Source organism: Primulina huaijiensis, chromosome 15 (genome assembly GCF_012295235.1).
Source record: "Primulina huaijiensis isolate GDHJ02 chromosome 15, ASM1229523v2, whole genome shotgun sequence".
NCBI lineage: Eukaryota > Viridiplantae > Streptophyta > Magnoliopsida > Lamiales > Gesneriaceae > Primulina > Primulina huaijiensis.
In genome coordinates this window covers 774,102-796,738 of record NC_133320.1, presented here as the reverse complement: position 1 = coordinate 796,738, position 22,637 = coordinate 774,102, and the positions used below count along the sequence as shown (strand labels likewise).

Below are 22,637 nucleotides of genomic sequence, written 5' to 3'. Positions count from 1 at the left end.
GAGAGCATTTTTTTGATGTAATTTTCTGAATTGATAGAATAGCATGTATTTGAATTCAAATTCAATATATGCAATATAATAGTCGACGAGAAACTAACTTTCAAAGTTAGAATTGAATTATATCAAGATTTCAATTTTATATGAATTTTTGAAGTTTCAAAATAATTCTAGAACTTCAAATTTTGATTGTGAATGAGTAGTTGCATATTATTGATTGTATAACAATGATTTATTAGGATTTATTATACGATAATTCTCCTAATAATGTAAATGTTAACTGAATAGCATGGAACGAAGAATTGAGGTATGTTACGATGAAGTAACATACGACATGTATCTGTATCATATGATATATGATTGATTGATTTGACTCAAAATATATGTGTCTATATGCTTATTTGTTGAGTTGACGTGACATTCATGATTGGTAGATCGACGTATAAAATAAATATTTTGTTAACACACATCATTTTTACACATATATTGATACATGATATGCACATTGAGCATGATCCTTGGACACCTTGATATCATTGGATTTTGATTATGGGGTTTTGAGAACGATACTATGTTTGGCATTATGTGACCCTTAAAAATATAGTCATTTGTGGTCCTATGATTGATTGGTTAAAATTTGAGATTTGATGGTGTGTTTGCTCACCCCCAATGGAGACTGTTGTTGTCTTTGTGTGTGGACAATGACAGATACTCCAGGTTATCAGGAGACAAGAGAGGGTACTTCTGGAGGGAGGCACATCTGAGTTGAGGTTGAGTAGTCTATCCCAGTATATATATGTATCTATATACCGGGGCATGTCCCGTGGATATATACAGTCATGTGTGGGCATGTTTTGTACTGTGATGTGTTTAGACGAGACTTTATTATATTATATACTAGTTTTAGTATTATAATCATAGTTGACACATTTTGGGCTCATCGTAAAGAAAATTTTTACTCCTTTTTTGTTGTAATTAATTAACTCTAATCAAATTGCATCGTAATAATTGGGAATGCTCGATTGAGTCTTGTGTACACTTGAATAGGCACAAATGAAATGTGCATTTGTGTTCGACTTACTTGTATTACTTACTCCTACTTGATTTAGTTTGAGTAAGTTGGTGATGAGATTAATGATTTGATATGAGAGTATTTATAGTTGGTATTTATTCATGATATTTATACCATTCTTTTGTAGATGGATCTCACAAATCTTGAAACCATTATGAGTAGTAGTACTGAGAGGATGGTCGGACAATTCGAATAAATGTCCATGGATATGGTTATGGCTCGATTCCAGGATCTGAAGCCACCGAGGTCATTTGGCACTGAGAGTGTAGAAAGAGCATAATCATGGCTGAAGGATATCGAACACTTGTTTAATATTGTGGAATATTCCAAACCTCGGAGAATGAAACTTGTCATTTATCAATTAAAGAACCACGCAAAATCTTGGTGGGAAGACGCTGAGATTGGACTAAATGAGGCTGACGTTAAAGTCACATGGGATGTCTTCAAGGCCTAGTTTTTTTAGCAGTACTCTCCTCCATCTTATTATACTGCCTAGAAAAGTGAATTCAATAGTCTGCAGCAGAAAATGATGACGGTTGCAAAATATGCTTCTAAATTTTCTATCTTTCTGAAATATGCGCCTCGTGTATCTACAAACCCAAGAGTGAATATAATAAGTTTGTAAATGGCTTACATCCTGCTATATATACGTTTGTTATTTCTGGTTTGCCTACTAGCTACGCATATACGGTTGAACGAGCCAAGAGGAGTTGTTGTTGTCTTTGCGTGTGAACAATGGTAGGTACTCCAGGTTATCAGGAAACATGAGATGATACTTTTGGAGGGAGCCACATCTGAGTTGAGGTTGAGTAGTCTATCCCATTGTATATATGTGTATATATATACCGGGGCATGTCCCGTAGATATGTACAATCATGTGTGGACTTGTTTTATACCGTGATGTGTTTAGACGAGAATTTATTATATATTATTTTTAGTATTATAATAATAATTTGACATATTTTGGGTTCATCATAAAAAAAATTTTACTCGTTTTTCGTTGTAATTAGCCCATTAATAATTAAGACTAGAGATCACACATGATTTTCATTTACTCTGACAATTTAAATATTTTAAAAAATATATATTTTTTTAAAAAAAACTATAACCGAGAAAAAAACACGTGAATTTTGAAATAAAGCATAGATAAGTTGTAAAAATTTGTACGGATAATTTAATAATAATTAATAAATAATGAAGTTTGAAATATAAGATAGAGCGAAAAGGAGATAGAGATGTTGGCCAAAAATGAAGATAATTTAGTAATTTAAAATCTAACTTAAAAATGATGATCATTAAATTTAGAGTTAATATGAGATTTTATTGGTATTACTTGCTTGACACACAAAAATGATAGTATAATAGTATTGATAAATATTGTTAAATGATAATTTAATATAATTATTACATTGGTTAAATTGACAACAAAAAATGGATTGACATTTAGAGATTCAATATGCGATAAGTACAAATATAACGTTGAGTCACACAAAAAATACATGTCTAACGCATAGTGCATGTGTCACGGCCAATCCCACTTATGATATTGTCCGCTTTGGCCCGAGGTCTCACGGCTTTAAAACGAGTCACAAGAGGTTGCTACACGCTCATTTAAATGCCCGACATCTCTCTCGTTGTTTACCGATATGAGATTTCACCTAAGGGCCTTCACCACCCTTTCGGGACTCAGCGTCCTCGCTTAGGTTTGTCTCACCATCCCAAACCCACGCGGAGTCACTCTGATACCAAATGTCACGGCCCAGCCCACTTATGATATTGTCTTCTTTGGTCCGAGATCTCACGGGTTTAAAACGCGTCACAACGTGCGGCGTCCACACGCACTGGCTCTGATACCAAATGTCACGGCCCAACCCACTTGTGATATTGTCCGCTTTTGCCCGAGGCCTCACGGCTTTAAAACGTGTCAAAAGGGGTTGTTACACGCACATTTAAATGTCCAGCATCTCTCCCGTGGTTTAGCGATGTGGGATTTCACTTAAGGGCCTTCACCCCTTCTTTTGGGACTCAGCGTCCTCGCTGAGGTTTGTCCCACCATCTCAAACCCACGCGGAGTCGTTCTGTTGCCAAATGTCACGGCCCAGCTCACTTGTGATATTATCCGCTTTGGCTCGAGGCCTCACAGCTTTAAAACATGTCACAACATGCGGTGTCCACACACACACTGGCCTGATGCCAAATATCACGGCCCAGCCAACTTGTGATATTGTCCGCTTTGGCCCGAGGCCTCACGGCTTTAAAACAAGTAACAAAGGGTTTCTACACGCTCATTTAAATGCCCAGCATCTCTCTCGTGGTTTAGCGATGTGGGATTTCGCCTAAGGACCTTCACCCCTCCCTCTTTCGGGACTCAGTGTTCTCGCTGAGGTTTGCCCCACCATCCCAAACACACGCGGAATCGTTCTGATACCAAATGTCACGGCCCAACGCACTTGTGATATTTTTCGCTTTGGCCCGTGAGGCTTTAAAACACGTCACAATGTGCGATGTCAACACACACTGGCTCTGATACCAAATGTCACGACCCAGCCCATTTGTGATATTGTCCACTTTGGCCCGAGGTCTCACGGCTTTAAAACGCGTCACAACATGTGGTGTCCACACACACTGGCTCTGATACCAAATGTCACGGCCCAACCCACTTGTGGTATTGTCCGCTTTGGCTCGAGGCCTCACGGCTTTAAAACGCGTAACAAGGGGTTTTTACATGCTCATTTTAATGCCCAGCATCTCTCCCGTGGTTTAGAAATGTGGGATTTCGCCTAAGGACCTTCACCCCCCCTCTTTTGGGACTCAGCGTCCTCGCTGAGGTTTGCCCCACCATCCCAAACCCACGCGGAGTCGTTCTGTTATCAAATGTCACGGCCCAGCCCACTTGTGATATTGTCCGCTTTGGTCCGAGGCCTCACGGCTTTAAAACATGTCACAACATGCGGTGTCCACACACACACTGGCTCTGATATCAAATGTAACGTCCCAGCCAACTTGTGATATTGTTCGCTTTGGCCCGAGCCTCACGGCTTTAAAACGCGTCACAACGTGCGGTGTCCACACACACTGGCTTTGATACCAAATGTCACGGCCCAACCCACTTGTGATATTGTCCGCTTTGGTCCGAAACCTCACGGCTTTAAAACACATAACAAGGGGTTTCTACACGCTCATTTAAATGCCCAGCATCTCTCCCGTGGCTTAGAGATATGGGATTTGCCTAAGGACCTTCACCCCCCCTCTTTCGAGATTCAGCGTCCTCGCTAAGTTTTGTCCCACCATCCCAAACCCACGCAGAATCACTCTGATATCAAATGTCACGGCCGAACACACTTTTGGTATTGTCCGCTTTGGCCCGATGCCTCACGGCTTTAAAACGCGTCACAACGTGCGATGTCAACACACACTGGCTCTGATACCAAATGTCACGACCCAGCCCACTTGTGATACTGTGCGCTTTGTCCCGATGCCTCACGTTTTTAAAACGCATCACGAGGGGTTGCTACACGCTCATTTAAATGACCAGCATCTCTCCCGTGGTTTAGCGATGTGAGATTTCACTTGAGGGCCTTCACCACCCCCCCCTTTCAGGACTTAGCGTCCTCGTTAAAGTTTGCCCCACCCTCTCAAACTCACGCGGAGTCGTTCTGATAACAAATGTCACGACCCAGCCCTTTTGTGATATTGTCTGCTTCTGCCAGAGGCCTCACGGTTTTAAAATGCGTTACAAGGGGTTGCTACACGCTCATTTAAATACCCAACATCTCTCCCATGGTTTAGCGATGTGGGATTTCGTCTAAGGACCTTCACCCCCTCCCCCTTTCGGGACTCAGCGTCCTCACTGAAGTTTGTCCCACCATCTCAAACCCACGCGAAATCGCTCTGATACCAAATGTCACGGCCTAGCGCACTTGTGATATTGTCCGCTTTGACCCGATGACTCACGGCTTTAAAACGCGTCACAATGTGCGATGTCAACACACACTGGCTCTGATACCAAATGTCACGACCCAGCCCACTTGTGATATTGTCCGCTTTGTGCCGAGGCCTCACGGCTTTAAAACGCATCACGAGGGGTTGCTACACGCTCATTTAAATGAACAGCATCTCTCCCGTGGTTTAGTGATGTGGGATTTCACTTGAGGGCCTTAACCCCCCCCTTCGGGACTTAGCGTTCTCGCTAAAATTTGCCCCACCATCTCAAACTCACGCGGAGTCGTTCTGATACCAAATGTCAAGGCCCAGCCCTTTTGTGATATTGTCCGCTTTGGCCAGTGGCCTCACAGTTTTAAAAAACGTCACAAAAGGTTGTTACACGTTCATTTAAATACCCAGCATCTCTCTCGTGGTTTAGCAACGTGGGATTTCGCCTAAGGGCCTTCACCTCCTCCCCCTTTCAGGACTCAGCGTCCTCGCTGAAGTTTGCCCCACCATCTCAAACCCACGCGGAGTCGTTGTGATACCAAATGTCACGGCCAAGCCCACTTGTGATATTGTCCGCTTTGGCCCGAGGTCTCACGACTTTAAAACGCGTCACAAAGGGTTGCTACACACTCATTTAAATGCCCAGCATCACGTGACAGATGCTGGGCATTTAAATGAGCTTGTAGCAACCCCTTGTGACACGTTTTAAAACCATGAGGCCTCGGGCCAAAGCAGACAATATCACAAGTGGGTTGGGCCGTGACAGCATGGATTCTGAATACAAGCATGTGGACTAAATACAAATAAAAGTCGTTGCATCAAGTTTAAAGCATTGTGAATTAAATTTTTTTACTGAAGCCGGACCAGATCAAGCCAAGGTCTTCAACAGATCAGAGATCAAAATCCTTCAAATCAAAGTCTTAGCCTCTTCAGATCGAAGCTCAGTGAAGCAGAAGTTCAAGGCTATCAGACTACAATATTAAGTAAAGTAAAATGGATGCTGGAGAAAATGGTTTGAAACTAGAAATCAAGTGCACTATCATTTTCACTTGACACTTTCCGCCACTCTCTCGTAGTGTTGTTTTTCCTACATCACCCAAAAAATAGAAACACGATGAAAATGGGAAAAATAATAATTAATTAGACATTATATCATGATAATGTAAATGAGCAGAATTCAAGCACCTTTTCAGAGATGGAGGCTGGCATATTCTCTAGTGCTATTTGAAAATGCTCATTTATTATGATCAGAGGCTCTTATGATCAGAGGTGAGTGAGCTGAACTTTTTTCCAAAGTAGCAACAACAGTTTTTTTTGGGTATAATATCCATTTATTTGTCCACTTAACTATGGGTTTGTAAACCAGTTGCCCATATCATTTCAGCTATTATAGGAGTTTGATGATGAAAAGAACCAGGGGTTCTACATTATAAGTTCCACAAATAGGTAGGGATTTTTTCTTCAAATCTGGTATCATTTTTGTGAATGAGAAATATATATTTCTTAGGTCCTTTGTCTAAAATTTACGGCATGTTGATAGGCTTGAAGCTATGGACCTATCAGTTCTTAGATTTGGAAAGATTTGGTCAGCGTTTTTATGTTCCATTCCCTAGTCCCGAGGAACGAAGAATGATCTTGACAGTGCTTGCTCGGACGAAGAAGATAGATGCCGATGTCGACCTCGTAGCTCTTGGGAGAGGCAGTTGCTTAGAAGATTTTAGTTGAGCTCACCTATCTGAATTGGTATATCAGCTGTTTTTCGACAAACTTTCCTCTACACATGATGTTTCATGAATGGGTACTCTCGTCTCGTTCACAATGGCAAGGGCCAGTATAGTTTTCCAACATTCTGGTGGCCCGTGTATCAAAATTACTGATAGGGAACTCAGTCCGAGTGTACGCCGCACCTATGGTTGACAGAAAGAAACAACACTTACATTTCTACCCGATAAATAACGTCCCTTATCCCACCTAAATCTGAAATTTTTGGGTGGTTCTCGATCTTTTCCTTTTTTTTTTGGGGATTTAAGTTAGGAAAAAAGAAACAAGAACAATGTAACCCTAATTTCAGTTCGGCGAGATATCAGAGCTTAAGTTTGGCCAAAAGCGCGGTTTAGGGTTCGGCAAAGTAATGTGTGAAACATAAATTTTTTTAATAACGATAATGATGTTGTATGTCTCATTTATGTTATTTAACTCAAAATTAGCATTTGAAATTTCGAATAATCCAATTTTTTCAAAGATATTGGGCGACAACCGAAACTGTCAACCACACAAGTATCACATATTACTTTATACTTAGATGACCAGCATACCTGAACCTCCTCTGAGCAGCCATTTAGTAGAAGATATTTCATGAATGGGTACTCTCGTCTCGTTCACAATGGCACGGGTCAGGATAGTTTTCCCACATCCTGGTGGCCCGTGTATCAAATTACCGATAGAGAACTCAGTCCGAGTGTACGCCGCACCTATGGTTGACAGAAAGAAACAACACTTCCATTTCTACCCGATCAAAAACGTCTCTTATCCCACCTAAATCTGAAAATTTTGGGCGGTTCTCCATCTTCTTCATTTTTTTTTTTGGGATTTAAGCGAGAAAAAAGAAACGAGAACAATGTAACCCTAATTTCAGTTCGGCAGAGTTCGGAGCTTAAGTTTGGCCAAAAGCGTGGTTTAGGGTTCGGTAAAATAATGGCTGAAACATAATTTTTTTAATAACGATAATGATGTTGTGTGTCACATTTATGTTATTTAAGCTCAAAATTAGTGTTTGAAATTTCGAATAATCCAATTTTGTCAAAGATATTGGGCGACAACCGAAACCGTCAACCACACAAGTGTCTCATATTTAGATGACCAGCATACCTGAACCTCCTCCGAGCAGCCATTTAGTAGAAGATATTTCATGAATGGGTACTCTCGCCTCGTTCGCAATGGCACGGGCCAGGATAGTTTTCCCACATCCTGGTGGCCCATGTATCAAAATTACCGATAAGGAACTCAGTCCGAGTGTACGCCGCACTTATGGTTGACAGAAAGAAACAATACTTCCATTTCTACTCGATCAAGAACGTCCCTTATCCCACTTAAATCTGAAATTTTTGGGCGGTTCTCCATCTTCTTCCTTTTTTTTGGGATTTAAGCGAGAAAAAAGAAACTAGAACAATGTAACCCTAATTTCAGTTCGGCGAGAGGTCAGAGCTTAAGTTTGACCAAAAACGCGATTTAGGGTCCGGTAAAGTAATGGCTGAAACATAACTTTTTTAATAACAATAATGATGTTGTGTGTTCCACCGATGAGATCACTGAATTGCGGTCCTGCATAACACATATTAGAAAATGAACCACACAATTTAACTCTTCATTCAATTACGACACTGAAATCAAGCTATACTTCAAGTTGGGTACGGATAACACATTTTTCAATTTCAAATATTCACTCAACACCACAGTCCTTTTTTTTTTTTTTTAACTATTGCCTCCTTTCCATCCGACAGCCCAACTGGGCATGCAAGCACTCTCTCCACGCAACTCATCAACTCAAATCTTCCAGTCATATGATGAGAGGCTCCGGTGTCAATTATCCACTACATTGTTCGATGCTTATCATTCAGTCTTCCTTGATTTCCCTCCTTTTGTGTATTTGGAAGGTTCATCAGCAAATTCCACTGCTCACTGCTCAACCCACTTAATCCATTTTTGTCTGTTTATGTTTTTTGTCCTTGAGCTAAGCTTCCATGTCTTGTCACTTGGGATACATTGGCTCGAATTTGACCTCCACGACCTCTCTCTATAGTTGCATTATCAGCAGGTCATTGTCCACTTTGTGCACGACTTGTCACTCCACGCCCCCTTCCTCTAGGTCTATATCCCTACCAGTCGGGATAACCAGTCAATTCAAAGCATGAACCTGCATCATGACCACTTCACTTGCAACTCGAGCCACAATTTTATCCTTACCATCTGCTCGTCCCTTATAATAACTAGGGTTTGAATCGCAAAGGCCATGGCCTCATTTCAATGTTCTTTTCCACGAGTTATATCACGCGCTCGCACCTCTTGTACGATCATAGCGTAGGCTTGATTCAAGTTCGGCAGTGGTTCAATGCTTAATATATTCGAACGGATAGTTCCATAAAATGTGTCATCCAATCCCATCAAAAATTGATGAAATCTTCCTCTCACGTCTTTTATCCAGATCTGCTCCGATGTTGCACTTGTATCCTCACATAGATATGATAGGTATCGTTCATAGTTTCCCAACTCTTCTCAGAACATTTTCAATTTGGCATAATAATTCATAACAGAACTGCCTTGTTGTTTGCATTTGACCAACACACATTTGAGTTGTTGAATTCTTGGCCCGTTTCCGACAGTGAATCTTTCCTTGATATCCTGACATAGTTCCTTCGTAGCCTCCATGTAGGTTATGGTTGAGCGCAGAGTTGGCTCGATCATCTTCAATATCCATGACACTAACATGGAAATGATTGTCCACCAATCCTCTAGTTCCACATAATCATCGGAAGGTGTCTTCACCGAACCATCAATGAAACCGAACTTTTACTTGGCCCGTAACACCGTCTTCATGGCTCGCACCCGTTCATCTTAGTTCTCACCTTTTAATTGAACTTGTGTGATAATGTTTCCTGGGTTGTCGCTGGAAGAAAGGTAAAACGGAGATGTGAACTTAGAATACACATCACCTCTTTCCTTCTTCTTGTCGTCATCTTTTCTAGCCATGTTTATTGCTCTGGTACCATGAAAGAAGCAATATTTTCAGATGGGAAAAAGTCACATTCATTCACAATATTGCATGCTTATATGCATGCTTGTATAAAAAGATCTTACCATAAATAAACACAATCAAATCTCTTAACTATGTACACTATTAAAGAAAGAATATATGTGCGAATATACACATCTTAATATATAAGATTTATTTCCAATAGGAGTGTTTTTTTAAAATTAAACAAAAAAGTTACTCTTTCTCCAGGAACAATATTGTAACTCGAGACTTGAGGTGTTGATGTTATGATCTTCTTTCAAAGAACAAAAACAAAAAGGAACAAATAGTTGATGGAAAGGAAACCACATGCCACATTCTTAGCTCAAATAACGTTATTTTAATCAAAACAACTTATTTTCTTTTCGTAAAATATTAAAATATTATATAATTGTATTCTATTATAAACTTTTAACTAAAATGTATGCTGCGACACTATAATTTTAAACAACTAGTGGTATTCAAGTCATTTTGACAAGGGCATTTTTTGGTTTTGAATGCATATATTTGTATTACTAGAATATATTTCAAATTAGGTGAATTTGAAATTTATGCTAATTAACATACTATATAAACATGTACGAAGTTGATTTAAAATTTATGATCTTATTTCAAAAGCACATCTCAAATCCATGGATTTGAAATTTATCAATCTAAACACAATCTTAAAAAATTTAGCGGAAATATATATGCTTATGATTCGTATGCGTAATACAATGACATGATGCATAAATTGTTTTACATCAACAAGCTGGAGAAGATAAGCGCGCAATAGAAATGGCAATATCTTGACATCAAAGTAAAGAAAATGTACACACAACATATTGTTTTATTGGAACCCCAAGAATTTCAACCGCGCTCATATTCATTACCGTAAAAATTGGGTTCAAGCTTGATTACTTCTATGGTCAGGGACGATCCTTAACATTGTACACAACTACGCGAATACATGCAAAAAAGTAAAACCAATTAATTACATTAATCACAAGAGCTTCCCCAAAAATATATGAAGCGATAATTAAAAGTCCTTACGTGACATGCATTTAAATTATAAATTTTGAAGATAATAAATATTGTACGGAAATTCAAGAAGTTGACTTTGTACTGTATTACAATTTTAATTAGTAAACTTTATATATAATGCAAACTTTATATTAATTTGAAAGCAAGATATGGATTTCGACACCGGAATATTTAACAATTAATATAGATTTTAGCAACCATTTTTTTAAAATCTAAATTCGAAACCTTTTCTCGTGAATTCTGTAACAAGTTAATTTAATCGTGAATTCTATATAAATAAACAAAGTGTGAAAATATATTTTTTCTTTTCATGAGTTGGAAGAGATTTATTACAATTGAGTTCCGAGTCGAGAAATTGTCCAAAATTTTGGAGCCGGAGATTAATAGTGTTACAAGTCATCAGCAGCATACTGTGGAATGATTCTGAATATAATTAGTTTTATTTTTTATGCATATCGGTTGGCCGAAAAGGTCCGTGTAAGGATCAAATTTATTTCTTCTTTATCATGGTAACATTATATGGACACCGAAATACAAGAAAATGTACAGAAATAAGATATTTCATGCAAAGTAAAACAAAATAAACACACGAGTCTGATCAAGAGCTTCTCCAAGGTCATAGCCGGACATGAGCTGAGGCCACGGCCGTTCCTTCTTCAATTTTCGACTCTCGTAACTTTTCTCGAACGGGCAAATCAAACTACGGATGAAAACAAACGGATTCAAGGCTCCAACTTGGGAGCTAGAGTCGTGACAGCATCAACTACAGTGAGGAAAATTTTGTCTTCTCCGATCAAGCTGGGGAAGTCAGACGCATAGAGCTTGTCGAGCACCACCTGCCCCGGATTTGCTAAAGCAATCTACATGAAAATGGGAATCAATCAATGGAGCTAACTGTTACATATGTTTTGCACAATTGTCTGACACAACGTGTTGTGGAGCTGATATGGGCCCAAGAATTCGTGCATGTGCCTCGTTAGTTTTAATGAAACACTATATATCGTACCTGTATATCTTTCTTTTGTAGATGTTTGTGCAGATCTTCCAAGGAATGAATGCCGCTTGTGTCGATATCAGTTACAGCTGCAAACGAAAAAACATGGAAAATATTTTAGATCATATTCATTAACATGCTGAGAATCAAATTCAAGAGTTAATTATATCAACACCGGTCGTCTTTGGTCCCATGACACACCGCCGTAAGTTTAATTACTTACACGGATGTTCAATTTTGCATCAGATATTGTCAAGGTTGTCATCGAAAGTATTCAAACTTCATGTGTTTACTTGTATTTAAACAAACCGACACCCCCAAATTTATGAAGCGAAAAAGTCCTTACGTGACATTTCAATTATTAAATAATGAATTTTTTGGTGGCTGCTGTCTTTAAGCTGTTCCTCCTCTTCATCTGTAAGCAATCTCAGTATCCTGTAAAAATAAGTGTATCTTCATTAGTACTCGTCAAATCCCACGCCAGAGGAATTACATTGGTACAATTACAAAGATCAAAGATGGGACCGAAATAAAGAGACTAGGACTTGCGTATACCTCTCCCTAATGTAATTGGCGTTCGAAAAATAGATTGCCGAATCAACTCTCACAATCAGAAGTCCAGAAATTTTGGTGGCTTCCGGATATTGTTGAATGTTACGGTAAACCGAAGTTCTTGGGATCTTCCCAAGCACCGCAGTTCGAGGCCTCGTAACTTGGAGAAGAATCTTGGCAAATGATAGAGCAACCTGTATGTTACGTTCTCAGAAGTTAAACCACTATCAGATATAACTGAAACAGAAACAGAGGCTAGGTTGTGTGTCTTAACCGCAATCAGAAGACCAATCTCAACGGAGACGAAAACAACCCCGAAGAATGCTCCCATACAAGCCGCAAAATCAAATTTGTCGATCTTCCATATAACTTTCATGGCTTGAAGGTCGATCAAGCCCACCACAGCTGATATGATAATGGCAGCTAAAATTGCATTGGGTGTGTACTTAAAAAGTGGGGTGATCACCAAAAGAGTCAGCAAGACAACGGTAGACATGACTATGTTCGACACAGCAGTGTTGCATCCAGCCATGTAGTTCACAGCAGAGCGTGAGAAGGAACCTGTCAAGAAGTCAGAAAATCAAAAACTCGAAGGGGCTTGAGGTAAAAGTACACATTACTGAAGGCCTATGTTGTTTATTTAGCATGTCACCTCTTTATATGGTAAAAATGTGTTCAAATAAACATCATATAAATTTTTTTTCAAAATAAGATCGCTCAAAAGATGCATCATAATCTGAACATTATCAAATATGATTTTTGAATATATTATTCCATTTATATTTTCTAACATTTTAATTCAAATTAAGAGTAGGGAAAATTGGTTTCTAAAAGACCTACCAGTGGCCACATAGCACGATGTCATCGAGCCAATGATGTTCATCGACCCCAACGCGACCATTTCTTTGTTTCCATCTAAGTGGTAGTCTTTCATTGCGGCAAATGTTCTACCAATAGCCACAGCTTCCTGTGAGGCGTAAAATCTTTTAGCTTCATGAATTTTGATACTCAAACGAGTATTTTATAAATGCCTTTTCTTCTTACCGTTAATGCTATCATCCCTGCAACCACACCAATCTTAAAACCTTTGCCAAGATAGCTTCCCGAGAAATATATATCGTGCACAGAAGCAGGATTTATGCCTCGGTCAATGTGGCGCACCTATTCATGTATATGGAGTAAAAAAGTTATTTTACAGGAACAAGATGATCGATTGTAACAACTAACAAGTGTACTTGTTTGACATCTATATATATTGAATACTTACAATTTGAACGCCTTTCTTGTCTGCACGAGTGATGTAAACAAAGAACGTTGAAATGATAACCGAAAGCAAAGGAGCTATAGCAGAAATCCAAAACAATTTCTTCTTCTTTTTTCCCTGATTCGACAAAATAAGGATCAACATGTTAAAATGATGAACTTGCAGTTTGCGAAAATGTTAATTAAAGGGATTCAATCTCACAATGTATTTGGCAAGGAGTAGGAATGCCAAGAATGAAACTCCTATTACAATAGTCTCCCAATTCCACTGTTAAACAAGGAGAATACTAAGCTTCAAACACAGTAAATAAACGTTAATCTTTATTCTATTGAATTATACAACTCTTATTTCAAATAAGAACCTAACTGAGTCTCACCCCATGATGCACATTACTCCACACAGATCTCATCACAGAAACTATGTCTGTTTTTTTGGTGAAGGTCTTTACACCAAGCAAGCCTTTGAGCTGCTGAAGCCCGATGGTAATGGCTGCCCCAGCCATGAATCCAACTATGGCAGCATGAGAAAGGAAATCAATCAAGAATCCCAGCCTGGATAAAAAAATGAACACAAAATTTAGTTTCTCGAGGGTGAGTCCAAAAGATCAAATGGAAGAAACTGACCAATGACTGTTGTTTATGCTTTTACCGGAAGAACCCGAGTACAAACTCAGTGACTCCAGCAAAGAATGTAGCTGTAAATGCAAGACTCCGATACTCCCGTTTGTTTTTGGGATCAATCTCATTCTGAAGCATAGTTCCAAGCAAGAGAGACACCACCGCTACTGGTCCGATGGCAATATCTCTCGAGCTACCCATGAAAGCATAAATCAGGGGCGGAACGAAACTGCTATCTGCAATTCCATTCAAAAGTTTCAGGCAATCAACTGACCATATTTCTCATTCATTCTTAAAAAAGCGCCTTCCTTTGAAGGGTATCCATAAAGCGACTTACAAAGCCCATATTGCGGATCCAGATTAGCAAGTTTTGCATACGCAATGTCCTGAGGGATGCACAGACTTGCAATGGTAAGCCCTGCAATGAGATCACCTTTAAACATTGAAATCTTATAGCTACGTCCCCATTCAAGGATGGGGAAAATAGATTGTATTCCGAGTAATAGTTTTTTCGACTTTGGTTGATTCTTGAAAGGGCGAAGCGGTTCATCATGGAAAAACGTATCCTTCACCGTTTGTGTGAACTCCTTGAGAAGGCCTTGCTTTGGCGGTGCCCCCACCTTGTGAACATACGGAAAGTTATCGGAATGGCGGCGTGAAGAAGCCGCACTAGCAACATCCACCCCATCTACGACTCGATTGCTACTCATTGTTTCCCAAGAAAGAGACCACCTGCACTCAGAAATAAAGACGACGAGTAAATCTTCCGCATTCAAGAAATCAAACCAGCAGTCATATACTACAACAAAAGACAAGATCATGCAACAAGCTCTGTACCTCTGAGTTTCTCCTTTTTGAATGGCCATTGAAATTGAAAACAACCAGCCTTTTCATAGTTGTTTATATAGTTTTTTATTCCGAAAATCATTGACTTAGAAATGGTGATCTATAAGCATACCCTGATCTGTTGCTAAGGATATCATAAATTTTCACGCGCATTAATTCTTCACCCAAAGTTCCTGTCCTAGTTCTCACCCATGTCATGTAAAATTCTGGTTCTGGAATGGCTCTGCCTATTCGATTGAAGCACCCAAAGATTTGCTATGTCCAGTCAGAATACTTGTAACCCAGAAAAAGGCCTAATTAATTAATCACAAATGCACACCTTTTTCTAGCGTAATCGAATTATAATAAAGCACATTTCTTCACTTTTCAATTGCTAAATAAAGTGCAATTCTGAAAAGTGCACCTTTCTAAAAACTCTTTCTCCAACTTCTATTCTCAACGTAAAGCTACGCAAATATGCATGGACGCCTTCTCTTCCGACCAGCAAAATTCTACGCAAAAGGAAAAAAAATTACAAACTCCGACAAAAATAGCCGCAGTAATTCTAATAGTTACCGTCCGGGGGAAAAAACCATACAAAAAATTTTCATTTTCTGAAAAGTACTAATGATTGCTTGCCCTGTCTGCATTTTGTAGATTAAACCAGGAAAACTCCAAGAAATTCAAAATAAACAATATGATTACCGAGATCACGTCCAGGTTCAATGAATCTGGACGAACGTAGCTGAATGATTTCTTGAATTTACTGTCCGGAAGATTAGCCCACGACTGTATTTGTCGCGAGCCAACGTGAATTGGAGAAGAAAGCGGGCAGGATATTTAAGCGGAGAAGGCGTTGAATGGAAACACGTCTCAAGTGTAAAAATTAGACCAAAATATTATTTATTAAGATAGTTTGATATTTTTGTGGCGCCTGCGAGTCTTTCAAGTCCACGGAGAAGCCGGCAAAATCGCCACTTTTTTTCTTTTTTGTGTTTTTTTTTAAAAAAAACAGCTCTTTTGTTTGACTAGAAAATTTCTAACAATTTGTGCACACATATTAAAATTACTGAGAAAAAAAATTGGAAAATTGAGAAAAAAAAATCTTGATCGATATTTTCTCTACAAAAAGATATTTTTTTTTAATTACAACTCACGCGGGGACGAGGAATCGAACTCGGAGAAACCGACTATTCCGGTAGGGGGTGAGATCACTGGGCTACAAGCCCGGTCTCCTCTGCAAAAAGATATTTTAGTAAATGGTTTTTGGAATAAATGGTATTCGTGTGAATGCAATAAATATTAAATTTTTCATGTAATAAATATTTTTTTTACCATTTTCTATCGAATTTTGGTGATGCATTTGAGATTTCTCCAGATTAATTATTTAATGAATATAAAAAATTTAATAATATGTGTGCTCAAATTGTTAGTAATTTTCCAGTTATTAATGCAAAAAATATCGAAATAGAAATATTCGAAATGAGTTAGAAACAAGGGGAAGTTGGTGAAAAATCATCAATCAAAATATTTCTTTGGGTAACTCCCTACCCACAAAATTGTGGTAGTATGTCATACAAAATGTGGTACATTTCATGTGGAAATGTGGTACTAAAAAAATACCCAAGGACTGAACACAAAAAAAGTCGACGGCTAAAGACTGAACTCGAATCTTCCGTAAAAACAAAGGGTGGTTTTGCGAAAGGATGGGAAGGAATACAAATATTTAATGTTTATTTTTGCCACCCTTTTTCTCAAGACGAGACAAGACAAGACAATTAATATCGTTTTGTGGCCCGTGCAACGAGTTGACCATAGGGGTGAAAGTGGAAAATTTCGTAATATTTTTACTAGCACCGTCTATGTGATTAAAGGTAGAGATTTATCTGCAATTGTCGAGTTCAAGGGCGGAGCCATGTGTTGTTCCACTCATATCATTCGGTTTTTTTTATTTTTATTTTTTATGTATAAAATTTGTCCAATTTTCTTCTCTCCATTTATCAATATTATATCAGTCATGACTTCAAATTTTCTTGTCTAGATAAAAATGAAAACTTGACTAGTTTATTGACAAAATATTATATACTACATATATTGATAAATCTCAATCTTTAAATGTACCTTGAAAGAGTGTTCGTATAGGTTGGTACACGCCCGGAGCCACTTGCATGTATACTCGGACTTTAGCTCGGGTAGTCCAATTTTTTTATATTTATATTTAATTTTGTATAATTTTGGAATAATATCATATTAGTTTGGGTAGATCAATTTAAAATGTTAGAAAATTCTAGAGTTTAAAATTCTAATTAGAACAGAGTCATATTTATGAATCCACACCTCAAAAGATAGCATCACATTTACCGGTCGTCTGTCGAAGCCATAGACATATGTTTACCACCTAAATTCAAAACTTCACAAAAAGTTGTAGACAAATCAGATCAATCAATTTAAAATTATATTTGAATCGTACAGAAATGTTTTTTATTCAATAACTTTTGACTTTAAAATGCAGAAAATCCAAAATAATGTAATCTCAAATCTCAATTGTTATTAGGTTTTGAAATCGTTAACCTACTAGATATCTTCAAAATGATTAATGTTGATTAATAATTCGTCTGACATCAAGATCTTAAATTTAGAATTTGGTTTTGGGTTCGCGACTTAATTTGTATTTATAATAAACTCCTTTTTGTTTAAAAAATTATATTGTAATATTTAGAAATAAGCTGCTAGATATACGAAGTTTTACAAAATAAAAAATAAGGTCATGCCAACTTGTTTTTTTTTAACATTTATTATGAAATTTTTACAGAATAATTAACCAAAATATACGTACAAATATGTATATTAAAATATCTTATTCTACGTGTCGAACAAATATGTTTAAAATCTCTGATAATTTCACGATTTTTTGTAAAATCCAAACATATCAATTAAAATATTATAAATTATTGAACTAGTTTATAAGTTTTATTTAACATGAATATAGTCAAGTACAAGACTCTGACTTAATTACCAAAAGGAGGATATAACATATTCTATATTTTTTTTATTTCTACTACAAATACTTATGCCCAAATAATGAATCTATTATAAAAATATTTCAAAATCAAATGAGCAATATATATTTTTCTAATAATAAAAATAACGATACTAAGGACACCCACAATCGGGTGTTAAATGGGTGTTACTCACAGAATTGAACGCCCCTCTGTCAGTTTATTTTTTTTAAAAAATTCGACAATTAATAGCAACAGTTTTTAAATACCGTCGCTATTTGCGACAGTTTTCCACATACCATCGCTGACACGCGGGCCTCACATGTTTTGAATTATTATAATTTTGCTTTTAAATTTTTAAATTTTGACTTCCCCTTCAACTGTAAGATGGGTTTTTGTATATATTTTATTTTTTATTTTTTTATTTTAAATTTTTAATTAAATTCGAATAAAATTTAAAAAATTTTGTAACGGCTAGTTTCAATTATTTTCTATAAATACCCAAAAATGTGCACACATATTTTCATTCCTCCAAAAATTTCTCATTCTACAGGCAGCTCTAACTCATATTCTAGCTCGACAAGCGAAGACGAAATCCATGTCGAAATCGATGCGCAAGCTTATGATCCGGTTGAAGAAATGATGTCATTGGTATTTCAACACCACCAACAACTTATGGAATCATATCAGAGGAGGGAAACACGCAGAAGAAGAAAGTTCATCCAAAGAAATCGTGAGGCTGGGAACGAGAGGCTCGTCAATGATTATTTTTTACAAAACCAGTGTATCACGATGAAATATTTCGAAGACGATTTCGAATGTGAAGAGAGTTATTCCTCAGCATAGTGAATGCATTATAGAATCATTCAACGTTTTTTCAACAGAGGGACGATGCTGTGCGAAGAAAAGAGTTCTCACCACTACAAAAATGCACAGAAAAAGATGTCGAACGGGCATTTGGGGTGCTTCAATCTCGATGGGCGATTGTCAGAGGTCCAGCTCCTTATTGGTATAGGAAAAAGTTAAAACAAATCATGTTAGCATGCATTATTTTGCATAACATAATCGTTGAGGATGAGAGAGGTCACGTGACAAATCGGTACAACGATAAAGGTGACGAACCCACACAACCTATCCATGGCTCAAACCGAGGATTTCAGGATTATTTTCGAACAAATTCTGAGCTACGTGACACTCAAGTTCATCACCAACTTCGTGCAGACTTAGTTGAGCATATCTAGGGGCAATACAACAACAACCCGTGAATTATTATTTCATATGTTAGTTTTAATTTCATCAAAGTGTGGTTTATTTCTAAGTTATTGTTTTATTTCAATTTCATAATTATTCTTTTCGAACACCTACTTTATTTAATAAATATATTTTTTAAAAAATTAATATTATATTTTAAAATTAATAAAATTATTTTATTAAAAATAAGATGGTTTTAAAAATTAGAATAATGATTTAAATAATGTAAAATATATTTAAAACATATTTATTTAATATGAAAAAAATTTAAGATGGTTGAGTGGACTGTGAGACCCATAAATAATGAGTTTGAATGTTAAAAAAATGTGAGTAAAAGAGATATGTTGTTATAAGGACATCCGCATCCGTTCTCATTAATCCATGTTAATAATTCTCCATCTCTTCAAAAATTATGGAGTCCACGAGCCACATATTCATTACATTAACACTTTCCCATTATTAACTCACACCCACATTCATTTAATATCAACTTTCATTATTTATGGGTCCCACTGTCCACTTACTCATTTTTTTTTCTTTTTAATTATTTCAATATCTTTCTAATATTTTTAAATTTTTACAACAAATATTACTAAAAATAAATAATATTATTATTTTAAAAATAACTTAATTCCAATATTCATTAAAATATTATTAAGAAATGAAAAATTTCTTCAGAACATGCCATAATTAGCGACGGAATAGCGACGGTTGTTAAAAAACCGTCGCAATTAGCGACTTTTTTAAAAAACCGTTGCAAGTAGCGACGCTTTTCAAGTTGCGATGGCTTACGAAAAACCGTCGCAACTTGCGAAATAATGCCGTTCATTCTAATGAAAGCCAAAATTAATAACTTCTACACCCACATTGGTGCATGAACATTAATGGGCGTTAATAATCACCCATTAATGCACCAATGTGGGTGCCCTAATGAGTATGTGGTAGTGGACCCCATGCTTTTTGATGAGTTGTTGGATGCTCTAATACATATACGTACGTTGCAGTCGTGTTTATATTATATGACCGAAGTCGTCACTGTCTACCCAAATTGCAATTAGCAACAAAAGTTGTTGGTGACAATATTTAATATTTATATATATAATTTTGATATGATATCTACTAACCGTGATGATCATTAAGGTGTCATTCATATGAAACATATCAAATTTATATATTTAAGATATGAGTGTTATCTCAACTTACGATGAATACAAAGATGAACACGGTTGATGGATATATGAGGATATATAATGCAAATTGCATACACGTTATGAAAAAGTGAAGCCAAGTTTGGTCAAAAAGCAATTGTGATAATTCATTTGGAGCTATATATATATCGAACATTGATTTTGCACATACCATTTAGACTAGAGAATGCAATTTGATATGATCTATATATCTAACCTACCCATAAATTAAATAATGATATCGAGTTTGATTTTGTTTCTTGATTCCTAGCTTCTTCAAATTCAACTCGACACAGTGTTATTGTGGACCTTACATTAGTTTCTAGAAAAAAGTTGGCGTAAAGTAAACAGAAAATGACCTTTTTTTAATGCTAATATATAATGGCTGAGCATATGCATGCATGGTGCTATACATAGACCCTGGTCGATCTCGATCTCGATCTCGATCTCGATTGAATGGTGTTATTTGAACTTCAACTCGACTCGATTTTTAAGTTTTTATTTGCCAAGAAATTAAACTTGTAATAATTTTAAAAAATTAATGTTAAAGAATGTAAATTACGTCAACAGAGGGGGAAAAAAATGATATTTTAGTTATTATTTTAAAGATAGCATCTAAGAAATTGATTTCTTTGAAGTCAATAATTAAAGAGTATTCGAGACTTAATTGTTGGTTCCTCGAAAGTCAAAAGTATGGAGATTAGAAACCGAACAAAACTTATACATTAAACAAAACCATATGGTTTGAATAGTCAATCATTTTTGAAATTAGTTTTAAAATTAACCAAATAAAAGGAGACATATTTTTTTTACAAGTTTAAAATAAAAAAATTAGCAAATCTTATAAAATATTTTGTATTGATTTTGGTTAATATAGTATGATTTTTATTGGATATATTAATATTTGATTTGATATTTAGTTTGCATTATATTATTAGTGATATTTGTGACAATACAATTATATTGATACTTTATTTTAGTCCAAAAAAACACAACATCCATAAAAGTTTAGGCTTTATATGTTGCAAAATGTCAACATATATAACGTCTATCAAGTGTCAATAATTGTCTTTTCGACTTTTTCCGAATTACAATATTTTATGTTATCCTATACTATTAATTCACAAATGAAACTCATAATTTAAATAGGATCATCAGAATCAAACCAAACCAAAACGAAACGAAATTGGTTTGGTTATTTTATAAAAAGAGTCATGTATGATTTGAAATATTGTAAAACTGATATGATTTTATTCAAATTTTTATAAAAATGGCAATCAAAAGTCAAATGGCTCAATATACTAACCAAAAAACCCTTTTGGTCCATCCATTTAATGGTCAAGAAAGGTAGCCCACCGAGAAAGGTCGTGAATAAAATCAGACAAACATATATTTTAATATAGCGACCGAATTTGTGCAAGAAAATTAAGGCCATTCATAGTGGCAATTATATGCTAGCATGAACTCTAACAGTCAAATTCCATACCATGTTCTGAAAGTTGATGATAAAAATTAATGAAATTTCTCGATCGCTTCACATTAATGTTAATTCGAACAAGGAAATTATGCAGAAAATTTATTAATTATTACATTATTTGCATTAATTTTTATTTACGACCAAATGATTCTATGTGGTTGATAATACATACATACAGTCCATCCATCATATTTTAATTATCATATTAAAGCACAATCAATTAATCAATTATTAATTTGTATAACTGTTTTTTTTTTAAATATTAATTACTTCGTAAGTAACTAGTAAGAGCCATCATTGCCGTGAAGATATAGGTCATGATCGATGGCCCATATAAGATTGGGCCTTGTACTTACTAATAAGCTCGCTATGGCCTTGGAAACGCTTAACCAGAGTCGTGAATAGATCGGTTCTGGATTGTCGGGTGATGAAATCGAACCAATTTTATATGATGCTAGATCGAACGGATTTATGTGATTAGAAATGTGATCCAATCCAAAACGAAATTCGAAATAATTTGAATTGAAATCGGATTGAGACCAAATTAGAATCATTTTTAAAAACATTAATAAATATATAAATAAATTAGATACATGTATCATGTTAATTATTGATTTATTTATTAAGTATATATATATATATATATATATATATATA

At 36.3% G+C, this 22,637-nt stretch overlaps 1 protein-coding gene across 3 annotated transcripts; it reads right to left on the bottom strand.

Moving 5' to 3' along the window:
* Positions 1–11,273: 11,273 nt before the first annotated feature.
* Positions 11,274–15,958, bottom strand: LOC140959653 (sulfate transporter 1.3-like). Of its 3 annotated transcripts, none has more exons than XM_073417592.1 (14): positions 15,692–15,958; positions 15,491–15,578; positions 14,579–14,973; positions 14,273–14,477; positions 14,001–14,175; positions 13,826–13,891; positions 13,628–13,741; positions 13,405–13,521; positions 13,201–13,327; positions 12,635–12,921; positions 12,364–12,554; positions 12,155–12,243; positions 11,821–11,897; positions 11,274–11,674 (listed from the first exon to the last, which is right to left on the bottom strand). In XM_073417592.1, the coding sequence occupies exons 3-14, from the start codon at positions 14,949–14,951 to the stop codon at positions 11,537–11,539; spliced, it is 1,959 nt and encodes a 652-aa protein (XP_073273693.1). In that variant the 5' UTR covers positions 14,952–14,973; positions 15,491–15,578; positions 15,692–15,958; the 3' UTR covers positions 11,274–11,536. The 3 variants fall into 3 exon arrangements, with proteins under 3 accessions (XP_073273693.1, XP_073273692.1, XP_073273691.1); XM_073417591.1 differs by having other exon boundaries at positions 15,772–15,958; XM_073417590.1 differs by lacking the exons at positions 15,491–15,578; positions 15,692–15,958 and adding an exon at positions 15,079–15,122.
* Positions 15,959–22,637: the final 6,679 nt, after the last annotated feature.

Bases quoted from the DNA above. Each gene is read 5' to 3' on its own strand.
- LOC140959653 (XM_073417590.1), bottom strand. From the start codon at position 15,107: ATGGCCATTCAAAAAGGAGAAACTCAGAG. The intron at 14,478-14,578 runs GTAAGTCGCTTT...ATGGAATTGCAG, and splicing joins GGATCCGCAATATGGGCTTT to ATAGCAGTTTCGTTCCGCCC. The intron at 12,555-12,634 runs GTTAAGACACAC...CGTAACATACAG, and splicing joins AGATTGGTCTTCTGATTGCG to GTTGCTCTATCATTTGCCAA.